The 18,344-nt window shown below is 34.7% G+C and overlaps 2 protein-coding genes across 4 annotated transcripts; both read left to right on the top strand.

Moving 5' to 3' along the window:
- Positions 1-115: 115 nt before the first annotated feature.
- Positions 116-8,590, top strand: spty2d1 (SPT2 chromatin protein domain containing 1). Of its 3 annotated transcripts, XM_058767783.1 has the most exons (7): positions 116-643; positions 892-1,006; positions 3,967-5,388; positions 6,497-6,653; positions 6,830-6,907; positions 7,061-7,150; positions 7,253-8,590. In XM_058767783.1, the coding sequence occupies exons 1-6, from the start codon at positions 584-586 to the stop codon at positions 7,146-7,148; spliced, it is 1,920 nt and encodes a 639-aa protein (XP_058623766.1). In that variant the 5' UTR covers positions 116-583; the 3' UTR covers positions 7,149-7,150; positions 7,253-8,590. The 3 variants fall into 3 exon arrangements, with proteins under 3 accessions (XP_058623766.1, XP_058623765.1, XP_058623763.1); XM_058767782.1 differs by having other exon boundaries at positions 7,061-8,590; XM_058767780.1 differs by lacking the exon at positions 7,061-7,150 and having other exon boundaries at positions 117-643; positions 7,253-8,586.
- A 1,592-nt stretch (positions 8,591-10,182) lies between these two features.
- uevld (UEV and lactate/malate dehyrogenase domains) lies at positions 10,183-18,339 on the top strand. Its single transcript, XM_058767449.1, has 12 exons — positions 10,183-10,336; positions 10,485-10,569; positions 10,810-10,875; positions 11,019-11,182; positions 12,284-12,425; positions 12,505-12,593; positions 12,694-12,799; positions 14,205-14,375; positions 14,590-14,763; positions 15,920-16,007; positions 16,129-16,252; positions 17,441-18,339. Exons 1-12 carry the CDS (start codon positions 10,295-10,297, stop codon positions 17,603-17,605), a joined length of 1,416 nt encoding a protein of 471 aa, XP_058623432.1. The 5' UTR covers positions 10,183-10,294; the 3' UTR covers positions 17,606-18,339.
- Positions 18,340-18,344: the final 5 nt, after the last annotated feature.

The following is an 18,344-nucleotide window of genomic DNA, read 5'->3' as shown; positions in this document are numbered from 1 at the left end:
TTCTAGCTTATGTGTTTTTATGTTTAGCAACCTATCTACCGTTATCTACAAAAATAAATAAAATGTTTGGTCTAAAGTAGTTGTGAGTCATATACACGCAACATTGAACGCAATGACAGAAGATAACGCGTGTCTTAAACAACCGGAAGTGACGTGGGCTTGGTTTTTGCTTTCTTACAGATCTCACAAGAGGATTTTCCACATTCGCGTTGTTTTATAACCTTTCCGTTTCATGTCCTTTAATGACCATTTAGGAAAACTGGTCCGGTATCACTGAGCGAATACATAACGAAACTTTTTATTATTAATCGGTGAAGCTCTCCGTTGTTTAAGGGTTTAAATGAACAACAGCTGATCAGATATGGCGAACAGAAGCTGAAGGGAGTTGGTTTCATCGAGGGTTTCCTCTTAGTTTGCTTCTCCTTCCTCCAATACTCGGTTGGTTTTAACAGCAGGGCTGATTTCGGCTGATTTACAGACTGTATTTACGGGCACAACGGCTGCCTGAGGTTAGTGTTTGTCGACTGGTAAGTGGTAGCTATTGCTATTAGCTAAGTAAGCGAGCTGTGGACAGTCAGGGATCATGGATTTCGACAGCGTGCTGTCTATCGCCACCCAAAATCAAGGCCTCAGCAGCATACCGGTATGTATGATAAAAAAACACATGAAAATAATAATAATACAACATCATTTATCGTCTTTATAGTATATGTAAATGTGCAATCGATGGCTTTGGAAGATCCAACTACATGTAGTTTGTTTAATTCAAATGTTTTATTGTTGTAATGTCCCAGTCTATTATGTTTAGGGTAGTATGAATTAATTATGCTAGTATAAGTCATTGCATGTAATTTCATGTGGAAATGTTTGCATTTCTGTGGTCTTTTATAGAAGCGGTATAGCCTGAAAACCGGTCCACCCAAGAAAGATGACAGAGTCAAGGGAGTAAATTCGTCTGCGGTGCAGGCCTTCTTGAAAAAACAGTCCATAGAGCAAAAGAAAAAAGGTGTTTTTTTCTTTCTCTCTTTATACCTTGTTTAGCTGTACATACTATCTCCTAAAATGTATAGTCCATCCAAGTCATTGTTTACTTGCTGTCATGTCATTGCAAACCTGTAAGGCTTGGACCACAAAAGATAGCTCTTTTCCGTATAATTAAAATGAAGGGGATGGATGCTGTCAAGATGATGAAAAGGTCCTTAAAAGCACCATAAAGACAGTCCATGTGACTTGTATTTAGACATGTCACATCTACATCAGGGTTGACCTCAACCATATAAAATGTCATATTTAGTTAAAAAGTAACCAACTGTTTGTACACATTTTTAGACCAGAAAGTAATTTTGACTCTGTGTTCCAGTTTCTAGTTATTTTGACCCAGAATAGATTTTCTAGTTAAAGTTATCGCATTGGACTAAAACCTACTGACTTTGCTTACACAGGGTACAGCAACTTCCCAAAACAACTGGATAATCTTTGTACTTTTTAGGACCTTGTTGCACTTGGCGGAGTGTCCCTGTCAAAAATTACAGGTCTGCAAGAATTGCTTGAAAATCTCTCATTATGCTCAAAAACCTTCTGAGTTCTTGAATGATCACTGTCAAAATTATCCTAAATTACATAAAGGATTTTCAGTACAGCACACAGGTTAAATTATAAATGATAATTAGAACCCAAAACCACAAATGTGTCCCAAAACAAACATTTCGTCATCTGAAGATAGTAACATGTTACTCTTTATTATTCTATATGGGGGTCTGTTTAACAGCCAACAACTAATATTTTATTAAAATGAATATTTCAGTCAAAATCAATTAGTTACTTTTCTCTGCTTTGGGTGGATGCACTCTTCTAATATTTGCAGATAAAATTCAACCTAACGCAAAACATAAGTTAACACCTCTCAATGCATTAAATGGCACACGCACCTGACAGGGAAGCCCTCATGGAACAATAAGGTTGTAAGCTTCTTAAAGGGTTAAAGTGCACATGTGCCTATGTCGGTCATGCACTTTTTGCTCTAAAGCTCTCTGTTTTTCAAATGCACTTTTTTTCCTTAGAAATGCATATTTCACTACTATAAAATGATCTATGAGCTCTATGCTGGTGTATTACATAACTTTAGTACACAAGTTGTAGGGATCCCTTTTATATCATCTAATTTCATTTATTTAGTTAGTCCCTTCAAACATTGACGGCAAACAAGTTTCTAGCAATCCTGGAGACCTTGATTAGCTGGTTCAGGTGTGTTTAACTCTCTAAAGCTTGACATAAGTAATAGTGATCTGAACAATCTATTTTTTTTTTTCTTATGGAATGCAAACATGTTTTTATTGAGGATATTATAGTATTTGATATATCAGGCTTAGAGAGGAATGTTATACTTGAGGAAGAAAAACACAGAACTAAGTGAAAATATGCAATTTGGTGCAGTTGCGGATATTTATGTTGCCAAAAAAGTAAGATGAAATTCTGACAGCTTGTAATGTAAATCAGTGAGATCTGTGTAACAGTATAGCAAACTACTTAAAACTATTCAGTGCGTATTAATGTCAGTTGTTGCTCAATATTCTCCAGTAATGTTTTCGTAAGATGATATTTGATTAGTTTTATGATCAAAGCTCTGTAGTTTTTATAGTCAGGGCAAAACATATAATTCAATGCAAGAATATGTTTGAAAGATGAACAAATAAACATTTAACAAAAGCCTGATGGATCGTATTTAAGAGGGGTCAAGAGGGATGTTTTTGCAGTTATACTAAAAGGCCTTTTACTTACTATCAATCAGACGACAGAAAGCATGTAGTAGGTTCTGTACAAAGTTTTTCAGCAAAACTTTGATAGTTTAGAGGCCTTAAAATGTTATTTATTAAGTATTACACAGTAGTGTTAAATGGAGCTAAACTCTGCAGGATAGTGGCCTTGCAGGAACAGGATAAGACATCCCTGCCATCAGGGGCAGACTTAGTGATTTGGGGGTCCTAAGAAAATTCAAGGTATGGGTCCCCAACACAATATCTATGCGCTCTTTTACGCTTAACCCTTATTTTGCTTGCTCGTTCTCATAGTTTATAGTTTATTTATCCCTTCACAACGAGTAATTAATCAACCTGATGCTGTTCTAAAGCCATATTAGGCTTATATTAGCCATATTAGGCTAACTTATTTTTTCGGATCACAAAAGGCATTATCAAAAAAAATACATAAATCTTTGCACTTGTCCATTTAATAAAATGTAAACTTTTTTTTTTTTAACCAAACATAAAACTATCCCATGCAACTCATCCCATATTCAAAGTGTTCTGAAGGCGTATGGTAGGGTTTGCCGAGAAACAAATCTATTATAAAGTGAAAATCTCCAGTAATTGCATTTATATGAGTGCACAGCAGTCATGCCTAGGAAAAGCACACGAGTCATTTTGAAACATCAAGATTTTAAAATGATGCCTTGAAACACGACTTTCTGAGGTGAATATCTCTGTTACAGTCAGCATTATACAGCCTAAGATTGTGCGCAAAGAGTGCTCCCACATGTAATCTCTAAAAGCTGTTACTCACTTCCGTTCATTTGCAATCTCACAATGTTCCGTTAATAAGCTCTCTACACTGCACAGTGAATCTCTTATTTATATCGTAAAAACTTTATTATAATGAGAGGATTCACAAGGTTGCAGAACTCTGCACTTGACAAAAACTCTGCATTTTGAGCAGTCAATTCTAACTTAAACATTTCTGGTTATTGTGTTTAAGAAATCAGCAGATATGTCTGTGATTGGCTACATTGCTCAACGCTGTAAATATGTTTCGCCAATATCAGACGGGGCCCTAAGCGGCCGCTTACCTCGCTTAAATGTTAAGTCTGCCCCTGCCTGCAATAGGGATTTGCAAAGACATGAGTGTAAGAAAATAACCATGCCACTTCTCATATAATGCATCTTTTGATGTTCCCCTCACTCGCTTTCTTAGAAATACAGAGTAAGAAAGCAAAAGAGGAGCTGCTGGCCAAAAGAGTGGAGCTGAAATCGGATAGGAAGGCAAGAGCAATGGCTTCCCGAACTAAGGACAATTTCAGAGGTTACAACGGCGTCCCTGTCATAGAGCAGCCCAAAAAGAGGCGGTCGAAGGGGGAGAGATCAGAAGAGCAGCAGGCATCGAACACGTATGATGATGATGATGATGATAATGATGATGGTGATAATTACGACTATGAGGGAACAGATTCTGAATCTGAAGAACCGAGCATACCTGTTAAGCCTCCGTCTCGTCCTGAGTCCTACAACAAAGTCGACAGCAAACCGAAAAAACCCAGTGCTCCAGCAAGGCCCCCTCCATCATCAATGAACTTTGCGGACCTCTTGAAACTTGCGGAAAAGAAGCAGTTTGAACCTGTTGAAATGAAAGTAGTGAAGAAGACCGAAGAGAGGCTTAGAACAGCTGAGGAGATTCGAGAACTCGAAATAGAGCGCAGAGTCAAGAATCAGGATAGAGGGAAAGAGGCCAAACCAGACAAGAATTCAGGACACAAAGACAGCCGATCCCAATCCAGGGATCCAGGCTCAAATTCACAAAAGAAGAATGTAGACCGAGATAGCAAAATTGGGAAATTGCCCAAGCCATCAGGGGAAAAGTACCTGTCAAATAGTACCAGCAAAAAGCCAAAGCTTCAAGCTTCCAGTGAAAGAATTCCAAGTTCTGTCAAACTACATGGAGACAGAAATTCAGGCTCCTCAGGTGCCTTAAATTGTAAAGCTGCCACGAAGAATGGTGCTCCGTTTCAATTGAAACCAGCACCATCCAGACCCTCACAAGGCCAAAGGCCCACAACCTCAAGTGACCTTACCCCAAAGAAGGGGAATACCTCAGTACCTCAAGGGAAATCAAGTATTTTGGGAAGTCGTACTGGAGTTGCTCCTGGTGCAGCTAGATCAAGTCAAGGACCACACAAAAATTCTGGGCAAGTTAGACCTAGTAACTCTGAAAGAGGTGGGCAACCTCAGAAACCAGCTAAACCCGGACACTTATCACGGCCTGGGAGCAACGGACTTGTACGACCCTCTTCTGGTGACCCCTCAAAGCAACCAAGACCAGGTGGTAGTTTGCAAGGTAAGCAGGTTCCTGGAAGCTCCAAGGCCTCCATAAATGGACCAAACAGGATGGGAGGTAGTGTTTCTGGGAGACCAGTAAACGGCATGGGCTCTGGCCCTGGAAGACCTCAGTGCACTGTTGTTTCAGAGACTATTTCATCAAAGAACTTTACACAGAGACCTGGGATGGTTCCGAGACCTGGGATGGTTCCGAGACCTGGGATGGTTCCAAGACCTCCGGGACCTCAAGGCCCCAGAACAGTGATTGCCCCCTCAGGCCACAGAATCATGGTTAGACCTCCTGGTAAGGGTTACAATAAGAACCTCTTAATGGCCAAGTGTTTCATGATTTGTTTGTTAATATATTATCAAGAACTGCTGTTTCGGCAGATGCCAGTCCCAAGATTTAATGTAATGTAATGAACCTTACAACTGAAGTTAATGGGGCAATGCATTACACCATATTAAACATTATACACACAAACATTTAAAAAAAATACACTTAGAACTCTATATGCAACTAAATCCTGATGGACAAAATCAAGTCCTTTCTTTGTTTTTTTTTAAATACAGTTTCATACTTTTCATGTACTTTTTTTGTTTTTACAAACCAAGAAGACAAGTTGAAATTATTTAAGGTGGTAATCAACAGCTCGTTGACGATATTATTAAACCAGTTACCGTGAAAGATCCGTTTTGCTTTGCAAAAGTTGATTTTGAATATTCCAACAGTTGATTTGGTGAGTCATCTACAAAACTAGGAATCCTGTTTCTTGTTTGTTAGGCATATTATGTATGTTTACATGCACAAATGTCATTATTTGTAATGAACTCATTACGACTCAAAGTTCCGTACATGTACATTACATGTATTCCAAACAAAACTTAAACGGAAGCGTAGTCGCCATGTCCGAAAGTGTATTTGTATAATGTTAAAGCTATAATGTAAATGCATAAAGGTATTTTAGAATATGATTGAGAATATCTTCTGATTCATGAGCTTATGTGTGCTCATTGTTTTCCCATTGATCATATTAGTTTAGGTCTGTGCCCCCCATCCATTCTGATTAAAATTTAATTTGTATTAAGCTCAGTTGATTGAGCTTGACGTGAAAGTTTTTTGATTGAACTATTAATCTGATTACAAACTGATTATTTGGTTGCATGTAAACGTAATAACTTCGGAATTTATGGAAAAAGCAGAATTCATTAGTGTGAATTGATTGTTGTTTATTTCTCCAAGTACTTGTATTGAATTTGCTTTAGAATGAGCTTGATTTGCACATGTTCATTCATTTTCTATAAACAAGGACATTTGTTTTTCATTTGTAATTAGTAGCAACTTTAATGCCTTATGCGTAATATTACATGTTTTTAAAGTTGTATCTCCTCTACTCCTGCTATTTTTGAAGGACCAGCCTTGCCCCCCATAACATCCAGTCTTAAACGAAAGTACGAGGATGAGGAAGAGTATGACTCTGAGATGGACGACTTCATCGACGATGAAGGAGAAGAACAAGATGAAATTTCAAAACATATCAGGGAAATCTTTGGCTATGACAAGAGCAAGTGAGTTTTTGCCCAGTTTAAGGTTACTATAAAATATCCTTGGTCTTGAAAAGATCTTGCTAGTTATAGGTGACGTTTACTCGCAGATGTCTGTGTACTTGCGTAGAATGTTTCTAGCCTTAAAATACAAGGATTGTTTGCCTACTTTGTGTTAAAATCGGCATTCGTTTCAACAGATATAAAGATGAAAGTGATTATGCACTGAAGTTTATGGAGAGCAGCTGGAAAGAACAGCAGAAAGAGGAAGTGAGGAGGTAAGAAGTCAGCTGAAAACTATGAATGGGTCAATAGTAGTTCTGACAAACTGCTTTGGTTCATCATCATTTTCACCAAATCATCACACTATTGCCTTCTTTTCTGTGTGTGTTTTGTTTTGTTTTTTGCCTTGCCCCTGATTGTCTGATTAGCCTGCGATTGGCAGTGCTGGAGGACCAGGAAGAGGAAAGACGAGAACTTGAGGAGATACAGAGGAAGAATGACAAGAGGAGAAAATGATTGTGATGATTGTTTCACATGAAATAAAATGCTTCTCTCCCTTTACACAGAGAACCAGTGTATATGGCGTTCCTTAATGACATCTGTTTTTGTTTCTGCCTCAGCTTACGCCTGGGAATCAAGGAGGATGAAGAGGACATGCGTATGGAGGAGGAGGAGATGAAAAGAAAACTAGCGATGAAAGCAAAGCAGAAAAAGATTTAGTTTACCTTCCTTGACTTTGATATAGTCTTATTTGGTTGGGAGGAACCGAGTGGAATGGAAATGCCTTCCATGTGCCGCTGACGTTGTTACACTATTTATTTGAATGGCCAAGCCATGGGAGCAGGTTTGCACTATCAAGAGCCCATCTGACATAGCTGAGCTTCGGAGAAAATAATATATGAAATTAATATCTGAGAATCACGATAGCATTTTTTGTATCTGTTGAAACCATGAAAGTATATCTATGTGGATGCCTTACTCAAGCACCAACTTCCAGATTGGTCCTGATTTGGGGAGAGTTATTTTATAACTTGTACAATTTAATTGGTTAAAAGACACAAGACTGCCATTTTTCCAATGTATTTTTTGTTAAAGTGATTTGACAGAATCTGTTGTCCTGTCATTTGTTAATTTCGTGCTGTCGCTGTAATGGTGGATCTGGTTTCAGAAACCTGGAAGTTTCAGCTGGGATGAAACTCAAATATTAACTTTGTGCCGTGGAACACATCGGTCACGTTGCACAATGCATGTTTGTAATGCAAATTACATCGTTCACATTTCAACATCATCTAAATAACTAGTCAACATTTGTAACATGGCAAAACCATGGTATTCTGTGACAAATCTTGAAGTACCTATGGTAACAAAAACACATCAAATGGACAACGCAGTAAATTTTGTAAAAGTTACTGATCCAGACAATCAGTGTGGAGTTGGCAATATGTTCAAACAAAGATGTTGGTAGGTGTAATTTTTAATGTGTCAAGAAAGACAAAGTGGTAGACAAGTCATTGGGTTAACCTTTCCTGCCCAGGTAGCACACGTACGTCTGAAAGATGTCTGTTAAAGATCACTTCATCTGGAAAGCATCTGCTGTGTACAAACATCTGACAGACATCTTTAAGATGTCAGTTTTACATATGTTCTAAATAATAAACTTCTATTTGACATCTGATAGGAAACATAAACGCAGATGTCAAATAGAGGTCTCTGTGACGTACGTGTGCTATCAGGGTAATTACTGTACCACTTGCTCTCGCTGATTTTGTCACTGGACCAGAGTAAATGGCCGCAAGAGTACCGCCATCATCTCTTTATTTTCTGCTTCAAAGCAAGGCACATATAATATTTCACGCAACGTTTGACTGATTTGTTGCTTCCACCTTGGCTAACAGAGTCATGGTACATTTTTACATAAGGTCAGGTAGCTTATGAACGAATTTATGAATAAATGAGCCCCCTTTATGAACCATGTCCTCATAGTGCGGTTCTTTTACTGATAGGCTTTTTGCATTGTGTGATGGTTAGTTGATTCTTGCAGCATTAGGCTTACTTGCACAACCACAACAGTATCACAAAATAACGTTGGTAGCACAGTATTTTAATGTTCACAAAACCACTATTTAGAATCAGAATCCAAAACGTCCCATATGTTAATCATTTTGCACATTGTTGGGCCTATTAAAAATACATAAATACGTTACATTTAAATAATATACAGTTTTGGTAGTGTTGGGTTGCCACTTGATCAATAATGTGAAAACTATCCTTAAAGACCCTTAAAGCCAGTAGATATAAGCCTACACTACATAGAGATGTACAGATATACAAAACTGCATCGTGTATTCAATATCTTTGTGAAAGTTCTTTCTTTCTTTTTTAAACAGTGGACACATATATCACATTTTGGTTTCCCTAAATGATAAAAATCCCAGGTTATTCTTATATTACGCATTCATTCCACCGGTTTATTCTTTTGCCGCTATCCATTTTTTAAAGTACGTGTTAGGTCATAAATAATGATGAGTTTGCTTTAAAAGTCTAAGTTTATTTATTTTTTCTTAAAAATTATGGGGCGAAAAAAAAAAAAAAAAGAAATAATGTGCTAAAAATGAAACATGAAGTGGTTGTGTGTGTTTGGTTGTTTGTTTAGGTTAGTGATAGAGTGACAATGGGAATAAAATATGTGCAGTTTGTTAAAATCGATAATAATTGGCAGTTTTTCCTATAACATGACAAACGACTTCAAACGAAAATGGGTTGCTAGCCCCCGACCAATTTTCTGGCAATCAGCATTTTTTTTTTTTTTTCTGTCAGTATGGTTCTTTTCATATCTGGTAAAAATAAAAATACTACAAACTTTATTTGTATGATAACATTTAAAAAATGTGTCTTCAAAATACCAACCCTAAAATATTTGCAGTGCATTTTCACCTTTTATTTCACCTCTGTGTTGTATTTGTTTGACATCACTCCTCTCTATGGAATGCCAATCCTGCCATAATTAGAAATAAATAAAGAAATGTACAAAGAAATTTAAAAAAAGCAAAAATAAATATATAAATAAATACACAAAGAAAAGTAAAAAAGCAAAAAGAAATAATTATTTATAATTTTATTTCCTTGTGTATTTTTTCATTGTTTTCCACATTTTTTTTTTTTTTTTTTACATTTATATATTTATTTATTTTCACGTTTATGTATTTATTTCTTTATTTCCACATTTCTTTGTCCTTAGGGTAATGAGGATGGCGTGTTTTGCCTCAGGAATAGCAATTGAGCCAGAGTAATCTAGGGGTAAACTTTGAGGCCACAGTGGCACCTTGTGGTGCCCAAACAAAGTACAAGAAGTGTAGCCTACATGACGTGCCTGTTGATAGTGTGGAATGTATAAATAAATATAAATAAGGAAATACAATTATAAATAATTATTTATTTTTGCTTTTTTACTTTTCTTTGTATATTTATTTATTTTTGCTTTTTACATTTCTTTATTTATTCTAATTATGGCACGATTGGCATTCCATACCTCTCGGCTTGCCGTAGCAGACCGCTCTCAGCTGGAAAGTGTTTGCGGAAGTTTCACTTTATTGCCCGGTTGAGATTGAACCGCTCCTGCATTCCTCGGTTTCAGCGAACTTGTTTTTAATTAAACAGAGATAATGGATTTCAACTCGGAATCTGTGAAGAAAGTTATCTCTAAGGTGAGTAACTCATGCTTGTTCACATGTACGCTCTCATAATCTTAGTTAATGAATTAAGGCTGGTGATAGACACTGGTTAAACCTGTTTGTCTTAAAAATCACGTTTACTGCCCAGCCTTTAAATATGGATTATTTGTTTTCTTACCAGTATAAATTTCGTGATGTTGCCATTGAAGAGCTACAGAAAGTGTCTCGCCTTCATCCTGATATGAAATTAATATCTGGGATATACAGTAAGTCATTCTGATGATGATCAGAATATATGAAGCTACATTCATCTGGTTCACTTATAGAGAGTTCAGAGTTTAATTCCTTATACAGTAGTATTACATTTTGTATTAAAGTTCTGCATAAAATATATTGCAATATAAAAGCTTATACTATTATATAATGAATTTCATATATCAGATTATTGTATGCATCATTTGTGATTATTTAATTCTGCTGTGTCATTTTTTTAAACGTATTTACAGCATCTAGTGACAGTTTCCAGAAGGATCTGCTCAAATTGGTTGGTAACATCCCAGTCAGATATCAAGGTGAGAGACTATGCATCTCTGGTTTATTTGAATCAGGAATATGCTAGAAATGCAGTACCGTAGTTGGTAATTGCTCAGAAGACCCTTGATTTATGTGTGTGTGTGTGTGTGTGTGTGTGTGTGGGATGGTAATGTGTTGACAGGGTGCGCTTATAACCTGCCCATCCTGCTTTGGCTCTTGGATTCCTTTCCTTTCACGCCTCCCATCTGCTTCCTGAGACCCACTTCCAGCATGCTCATACGGGAGGGTAAACACGTCGACTCGAAGGGCAGAATACACCTGCCGGGCCTGCACAACTGGGACCATGTGAGAGAACCGCAAACCCTTCTTGACTGAAATTATTTACAGTATATGCAAAATAGTTTAGATTCGGTTAATTGATTATCTGATTCCAAAAAAAATGTTTTATTTAAATTTAATTTAATTTTATGAATTTATTTAAATGTATTTTTTTTTTCAAATTATAGATATTTTATTTTATTTATAGATAATATTATTTATTTTAATATTTTCAAATATCTTTATTATGCTCACCAAGACTGCATTTATTTGATTAAAAAAAACAAAAAAAAAACAGTAAACACAGCAATGTTGTTAAATATTACAATTAAAAAACACATTTTCTATTTTAATATAGTTTAAAATGTAATTTGTTTATGTGATATAATGCTGAATTTTCAGCATCATTACTCCAGTTTTCAGTGTCACATGATCCTTCAGAAATCATTTTAATATGATGATTTGCTGCTCAATTGTTAACAGTTATTATTGGTACGTAATTATGATTTAATAGTTCTTATTATTAAAATTATAACCAGTTTTTGCAGCTTAATATTTTTTGTGGAAACCATATTTTTTTTTCTTTCATTAATGAATAGAAAGTTCAAAAGAACAGCGTGGAAATCTTTTGTAACATTATGAATGACTTTACTGTCACTTGATTAATTTAATGTGAATACAATTATTAATTTATTTTTATTTTCTTAAAATTTGTTGATTATTTTCCAAAAATTTTGAATGATTTCCACAAAAATATTAAGTAGTTTAAACATTAATAATAATATGAACATTTATTAATAATTGAACACCAATAATAATGGATAATAAGCAGCAAATCAGCATAGAATTATTTCTGAAGGATCATGTGAGTCTGAAGACTGGAGTAATGATGCTGAAAATTCAGCTTTGATCACAGCAATACATTGCATAGAAAACACTTACTTTAAATTATAATAATACTTGAAAATATTACTGCATTTACTGCATTTTTTATCAGATAAATGCAGCCTCGATGGGCAAAACCATTAAAAAATATTAATTTTTGCACACTTGTGACCTGTAGTGTATAAAAAATAAAATATGTGTATATGTAATTAAAATTATATACAAAAAATGTCATTGTTGTAGCCAAAGTCATCTGTGAACGGGCTTCTGGCAGAGATGATCGCTAAGTTTGAGGAGGAACCTCCACTGGGCACCAAATCTTCAGCACAGGGCGACGATCCCAACAATCTGCTGGCCTACGTGTCAAATCTCACCATTAACGAAGGTTTGACATGAAAATATGCAGCTGCACATGTAGAGTACTGCTTTAATGAATTCAAATCATAACTGATCTGCTCTTATAGGTGGAAATCAGCTTGATCAGGAGGTTAAGATCTCAGTGATTGGCGGAGGAGATTTGGGAATCGCTGCTGTGTTGAGTATTATGGCAAAAGTAACTACGTATATATGTCTTTTGTTTGCCAGAAATAGCTTATGGCTACTTAACTGCATTTTTTTATGGCCGAGCTGTAATGTCAAACTTTCCGTCATAGGGCTGTGTTGACAAACTGGTTTTGATTGACATGCCTGAGATTTCAACAAAAGGTGGCACAATGGATTTGGAGATTTTCAGTTTACCGAGAGTCGAGGTCTCAAAAGGTGCATTTCATCTCCACATTTAACACATTTCCACACTTGGAAAGTATTCTCAGTTTTTTAACATGTAACGAACAGTTGAACAGCAAAGTTTACTTCTCAGTTATTAACTCTTAATTTGTAAAATCTATAGTGAATCTCAGGATATAGTGTATGTCCATGTTTGGTTCATATTTCACATCGAATTCAAAGGAAATAATTATTCCTCTGTATTTTGCTTAAGTTTTTTTTTTTTTTTGCATTTTGACAATCATTTTCATGACCTTAAGAAAAAAAAACAAATTTTCATCCATGCTATTTTAGTATTATTTAAATACTATAATAGTGTTTTTCTAGCTTTTTATTATTTATACATGTATATATTTTTTAGCTTTCATTTTTTTCCCCTAATTTTGTTGTTCTTTGTCATTTTCCTTAGTCTTTTTTTAATAGCTATTTATATTTAGCTTTATTTCAGTTTTTGTTTTAAAGTATTTTTATCTAATATTTCTATTTAATTTAATTTCAGCATTATTTCGAGTAAAGAAAAAGGTACAAAATAAAATAAATCAATAAATAGTTTTTTAATGTTTAGTTAGTGAGCACTGATTCGCATTAATGTAATACAGAGAAAGTATTAAAGTAAATATAAACTAATAAAATGACAACAACAAAACACTAATTTTTAAGTTTTAGTTTCTACTTTATTTTAGTAGTGCTGTCAAACGATTAAGCGCATCCAGAATAAACATTTTTGTTTACTTAATATATGTATGTGAAATTGTGTATATATATATATATATATATATATATATATATATATATATATATATATATATATATATATATATATATATATATATATATATAAATACAAACACATATAGTATATATTTTGAAAATGTATACATGTATAAATTTATATTCATATAATTTATATTATATAAAAATATATTTAATATATAAACAACATGTTTCTGAAATATATACATGCATGTGTGTGTATTTATATAGACATAATAAAAATACACATTACACACACATATTATGGAAACAAAAACTTTTAATTTGGGATGTGATTAATCACGATTAATCACGATTAATCGTTTGACAGCACTATATTTGAGTACTTCAACTGAAATTAAATGAAAATCAGAAATGTTTCCGTAAGAACTAGCAGAAATAAAATGTTTTATTTTAAAAAATATTTTATTTTATTTCAGCTAATTATTTAAAAAAAAAAGAAAGAAAAAAAAAAGCATAAATGAACGTTTTTCTAGTTTTAGTTCATGATAATATGTGAAGATACAGTCACCACAAAGTGTTTGCATGTCTGTAGCTCTTAGTTTGACTGTCTGTATTGTTAAAGTTACGCAGCCTCTCACACACAGCAGCTGGTGACAGAGTGTGTTTCTTCTTCATGTCATAGACCTGTCGGCCTCGGCCGGCTCTAAGGTGGTGGTGATCACAGCGAATGCCTGGAGTGATGAGCAGTCATATTTGAGTTTAGTTCAGACTAATGTGGACATGTACAGAGGCATCATCCCTCGTCTCGCCCAGCTGAGTCCGAAAGCCGTGCTGCTCATCGCCTCGCAACCAGGTTCGCAAACACAGAGTCATCATCTGCTCGCTCAGCTTCTGCTTAAAGACAACAGGAATTGAAAATGAGCCATATTTATTTCCCTTATTGATAGTTCTATTCATATAGTGAATGTTTCACAATTTAATCAGCAATTACTCGTCTAAAATCTAGCAGACAGCAAAGTCTTGCTTTGTAGACCATGTATGTGACCTCTTGACCTCTCTGTCCACAGTGGACATCATGACACATGTTGCCTGGAGACAGAGTCATCTTCTGCCCACTCAGGTGATCGGTATGGGCTGTAATCTGGACTCGGAGAGACTGTCTCATATCATCAACATTTCACTGGTGGCGAATAGCACAGGCAAGCAGGCATGGGTCATTGGAGAACTCTCCGAGAACAAGGGTGAGTACAAGCATATTAAAATATTTTAACAAACTCGGTTTCTGCTGGTCTTAAAAACTCTTAATTTGCCCTTCCACAAATTAAAGTCTTAAAATGGGAGCAGAAAGTCTTAAATCTATAAATCGATGGCATTTAATGTTACATGCAATGCAAAAAAACAATGAATATCTTCTTTAGTTTTGCTTTCCAATACAAATATTAAAACATTCTTAAATCGAGATGAAAACTGAAGATATAAGAAATTTAACTAAATTAGTCCATGTTTAAAACAAGACGAAACATTTTATGAGTTCAGATATTTGTCCTTTTTACATCACAAAATCTCTTGATTTTGATACATTTCTCAGAAAATAATACTTCTTATCATCTTTGCATCTGCTTTGATTTAAGAATTTCTGGGGATTTGCACCCAAAACAAAACAAAAATAGTAAGAAATAATGTGCGTACAGTTTGATCAGAAGGTACAGTAAAAGTATGGTTGGAAGTTGTATTTTCAAACTTTTAAGTGTTACGAGTCCTTACATTTTCTTAATTGGTCTTAAGAAGGTCTTAAAAAAAAGTCTTAAATTTACCTTTATAAAACATGCAAAAACCCTAAAAGAGGATTTGTGGAACTGAAAACTGGACCATTAAGGTCATCGTTTTGTTTCCGTATTCATCATCCTTTCCTATCAAAATGATGTGAAAACGCCTGTTATAATATTCATAGTATCATTTCTATTATAACACAATGTCCGTTCTGAGTGTTTAAGCTTTCGAAAATCGTACCTGATCCGAATTTTTAATGAAGGACGAAAGTTTCGGAGGCAGTGTGTAAACGTGTTTGACACAACATGAGGTCGTATTTATTTTTTAACGTGCGGATATTTACATTTATCCAAAGCGACTTACAAATGAGGACAATAGAAGCAATCAAAACCAACAAAAGCGCAACAACATGCAAGCGCTATGACAAGTCTCGGTTGCCTAACGCAGTACACATAGCACGTAGCGTAGGACTCGGTGTGCAATGACCTTCATTCTAGATAAACAGTTGTTAAATTGCTAACAGTTTGCATCATGGTCATATTAACACCTCAAGTGTGCATTAATGTTCTGAGGTCAGAGTCTGGTTTTAAATAATAAATGTGATGGCTCTCTCTGGTTGTGTATCAGTGGCATTGTGGGGTAATATGGGGCCAGGAACTGACCAGCTCCAAGCGTTCACTCCAGTGTCCAACTCCACCAAACCATTAATGGACAGGTATGGGTTTAAATGATCAGCATCCAGATATTTTTTTCATATATATAATTTCAAAGAATAAATTGTTAATTTGTGGTTTGTTACTGCATTATGAAGTGTGAACTGTTTGATATGTTCTCAGGGCGTTAGAGATGCTCAAAGGCAGAGGTCAGAGGTCATGGTCAGTCGGGTTGTCCGTTGCTGACATTATTCACAGCATTGTAGCAGACAAAAAGAAGATACACTCTGTCACAACACTGGCTGAGGTAAGTTAGTTACCTTATAGAATATGTATTCAGTAAGTATGTGTGTGTAAGTTGTGCATGTGTGTTTAGAGGAGTGATTCTCAGCCAGAGGAACACAGGATGATTTTATATTAAAATAATCACTTAAATCAAGATGTAAACTGAAAATTTATTTTTACAAACAAACAACATTGCAACATGTAAATGTTGTTGTTGTTGTTGTTGTTGTTGTTGCTTTATTAAAGAACATACAGTTCTTGAAATTTCTGGAATCACAAAAATAATTAGTAATTTAATATATTCTGTTAATAATAATAATAATAATAATAATAATAATAATAATAAAAAAAACTTAGACTTGAAAATGTCCATTATTGCTGAAGTGAAACAATGATCTAGAAGTTAGTTTACTGTAATAGAAATGTACTGTATTAAAATATTTATTTTATATATTTTTTTATTATTATAAACATATATATATATATATATATATATATATATATATATATATATATTTGAATCTAAAATTACTATAAAATGAATTCCATGTTTAAAGTTATACCAAATCTGAAGTTGTTTTAACAAAAATGAGGATCCTATCGTTTTATTTAGGCATTATACCAAAAATAACCACTGGGTGACACCCAAACTACATTTATTTTATATATATATATATATATATATATATATATATATATAAAAATTTTGTCAAAATATTACTTATCTCAAAATAACCACCAAATATGGAACTTTGATCCAATGATATTTTTATATTTTGTCAAAATTATAGAAAGTTTTGATTGTAAAATAGTATAATACATTTTGTAATATTACACTTAACTAGGGGGAGGAGCCTGTTATAATATTCATAGTATCATTTCTATTGTAACACAATGTCCGTTCTGAGTGTTTAAGCTTTCAAATGATGATTAATAAAATATTTGATAGGTAAAAAATGCAATAAAAAAAGAGCAGACAGTTAAGGAGTGAAAGCATTAAAATGCAACTAGCATTTGTAAAGATTTTGAAATTTAGATTAAAATTTTATGTCTAGATTGTCAAAGTTGTGTAAATAAAATTTTGTAAAGGAGCCACTGAAACAGACATGAACATATCTTCACATATCAAAATGATAAAGAGGTTGTGAAAATAAAACTTTTTGATGCAAGCCTCTGTTGTCTCCAACATGTGTGCATTTCCTTCTTTCAGGGTTGGGGTGGAATCGGTTCCAAAGTGTTCCTCAGCTTGCCATGCATCCTCGGGGAAAACGGCTCTACCCGATTACCAGGAGTGTCTCTGGGTTCAGAGGATGAAATGAAGCTGAGGGAGAGTGTGGCGTGTCAGGTCAACCTCTTCATGCAGCTGAGATTGTAACTCAGGTGCAGGATGAAACATCACCTCTACAAGTGATGCATTTTTTCTGCAAGCTCTGTTACAGTCACAGCTTTACTGTCAATTTCTCAAGGAAGGTAAAGATGCATTTTAATCCTTCTTGCAATACTTGCTTATCTTATATTCTCACAGCAGCCCCTGTGAAGTGACAGTCCTCCATCTGACAGCAATAGCACTGAAGACTTTATCTCGGCTTCCTGTGAAGCATTATGCATATTATTATTGCACTTGTTTACAATACAAACTATGTATATGCAATCCTGTTTGTTATATGATTTATATAAATGGTTATCTGTGAGAATAACGCAACATCAGTGCCTTTATGAAGGTTAAATTATGGTAGAAAGGTAAAATGACAAACTATATGCAATCCTGTTTGTTATATGACTTTGTGGTTATCTTTGAGAATAATGCAACATCGGTGCCTTTATGAATATTAAATTAGAGTAGAAAGGTAAAATGAATGGCTTCAAGTGCTTGTTAAATGCTGTTGCCAATCAGGCAGATCTGTGATGTAGGTTTGCTTTAAATCAGTGGGTTGATGGGCATGGGTTCCTGATGTGCTTTTATGCAAGTGAATGTATATTAATTTATGAAGAAATATTTGACCCTGGTGTTATATTTCATCACATTGTGCTTGTGCCATATACCTCTGAATGTGAAATTAGAATTGACAACAGCAATAATGTAAATATTAAAATAAACACTCCACTTTATGTAT

Source organism: Onychostoma macrolepis, chromosome 25, assembly GCF_012432095.1.
Source record: "Onychostoma macrolepis isolate SWU-2019 chromosome 25, ASM1243209v1, whole genome shotgun sequence".
Classification (NCBI taxonomy): Eukaryota; Metazoa; Chordata; class Actinopteri; order Cypriniformes; family Cyprinidae; genus Onychostoma; species Onychostoma macrolepis.
Note: the sequence above shows the minus strand (reverse complement) of the source record. Positions and strands in the feature narration are given on the sequence as shown.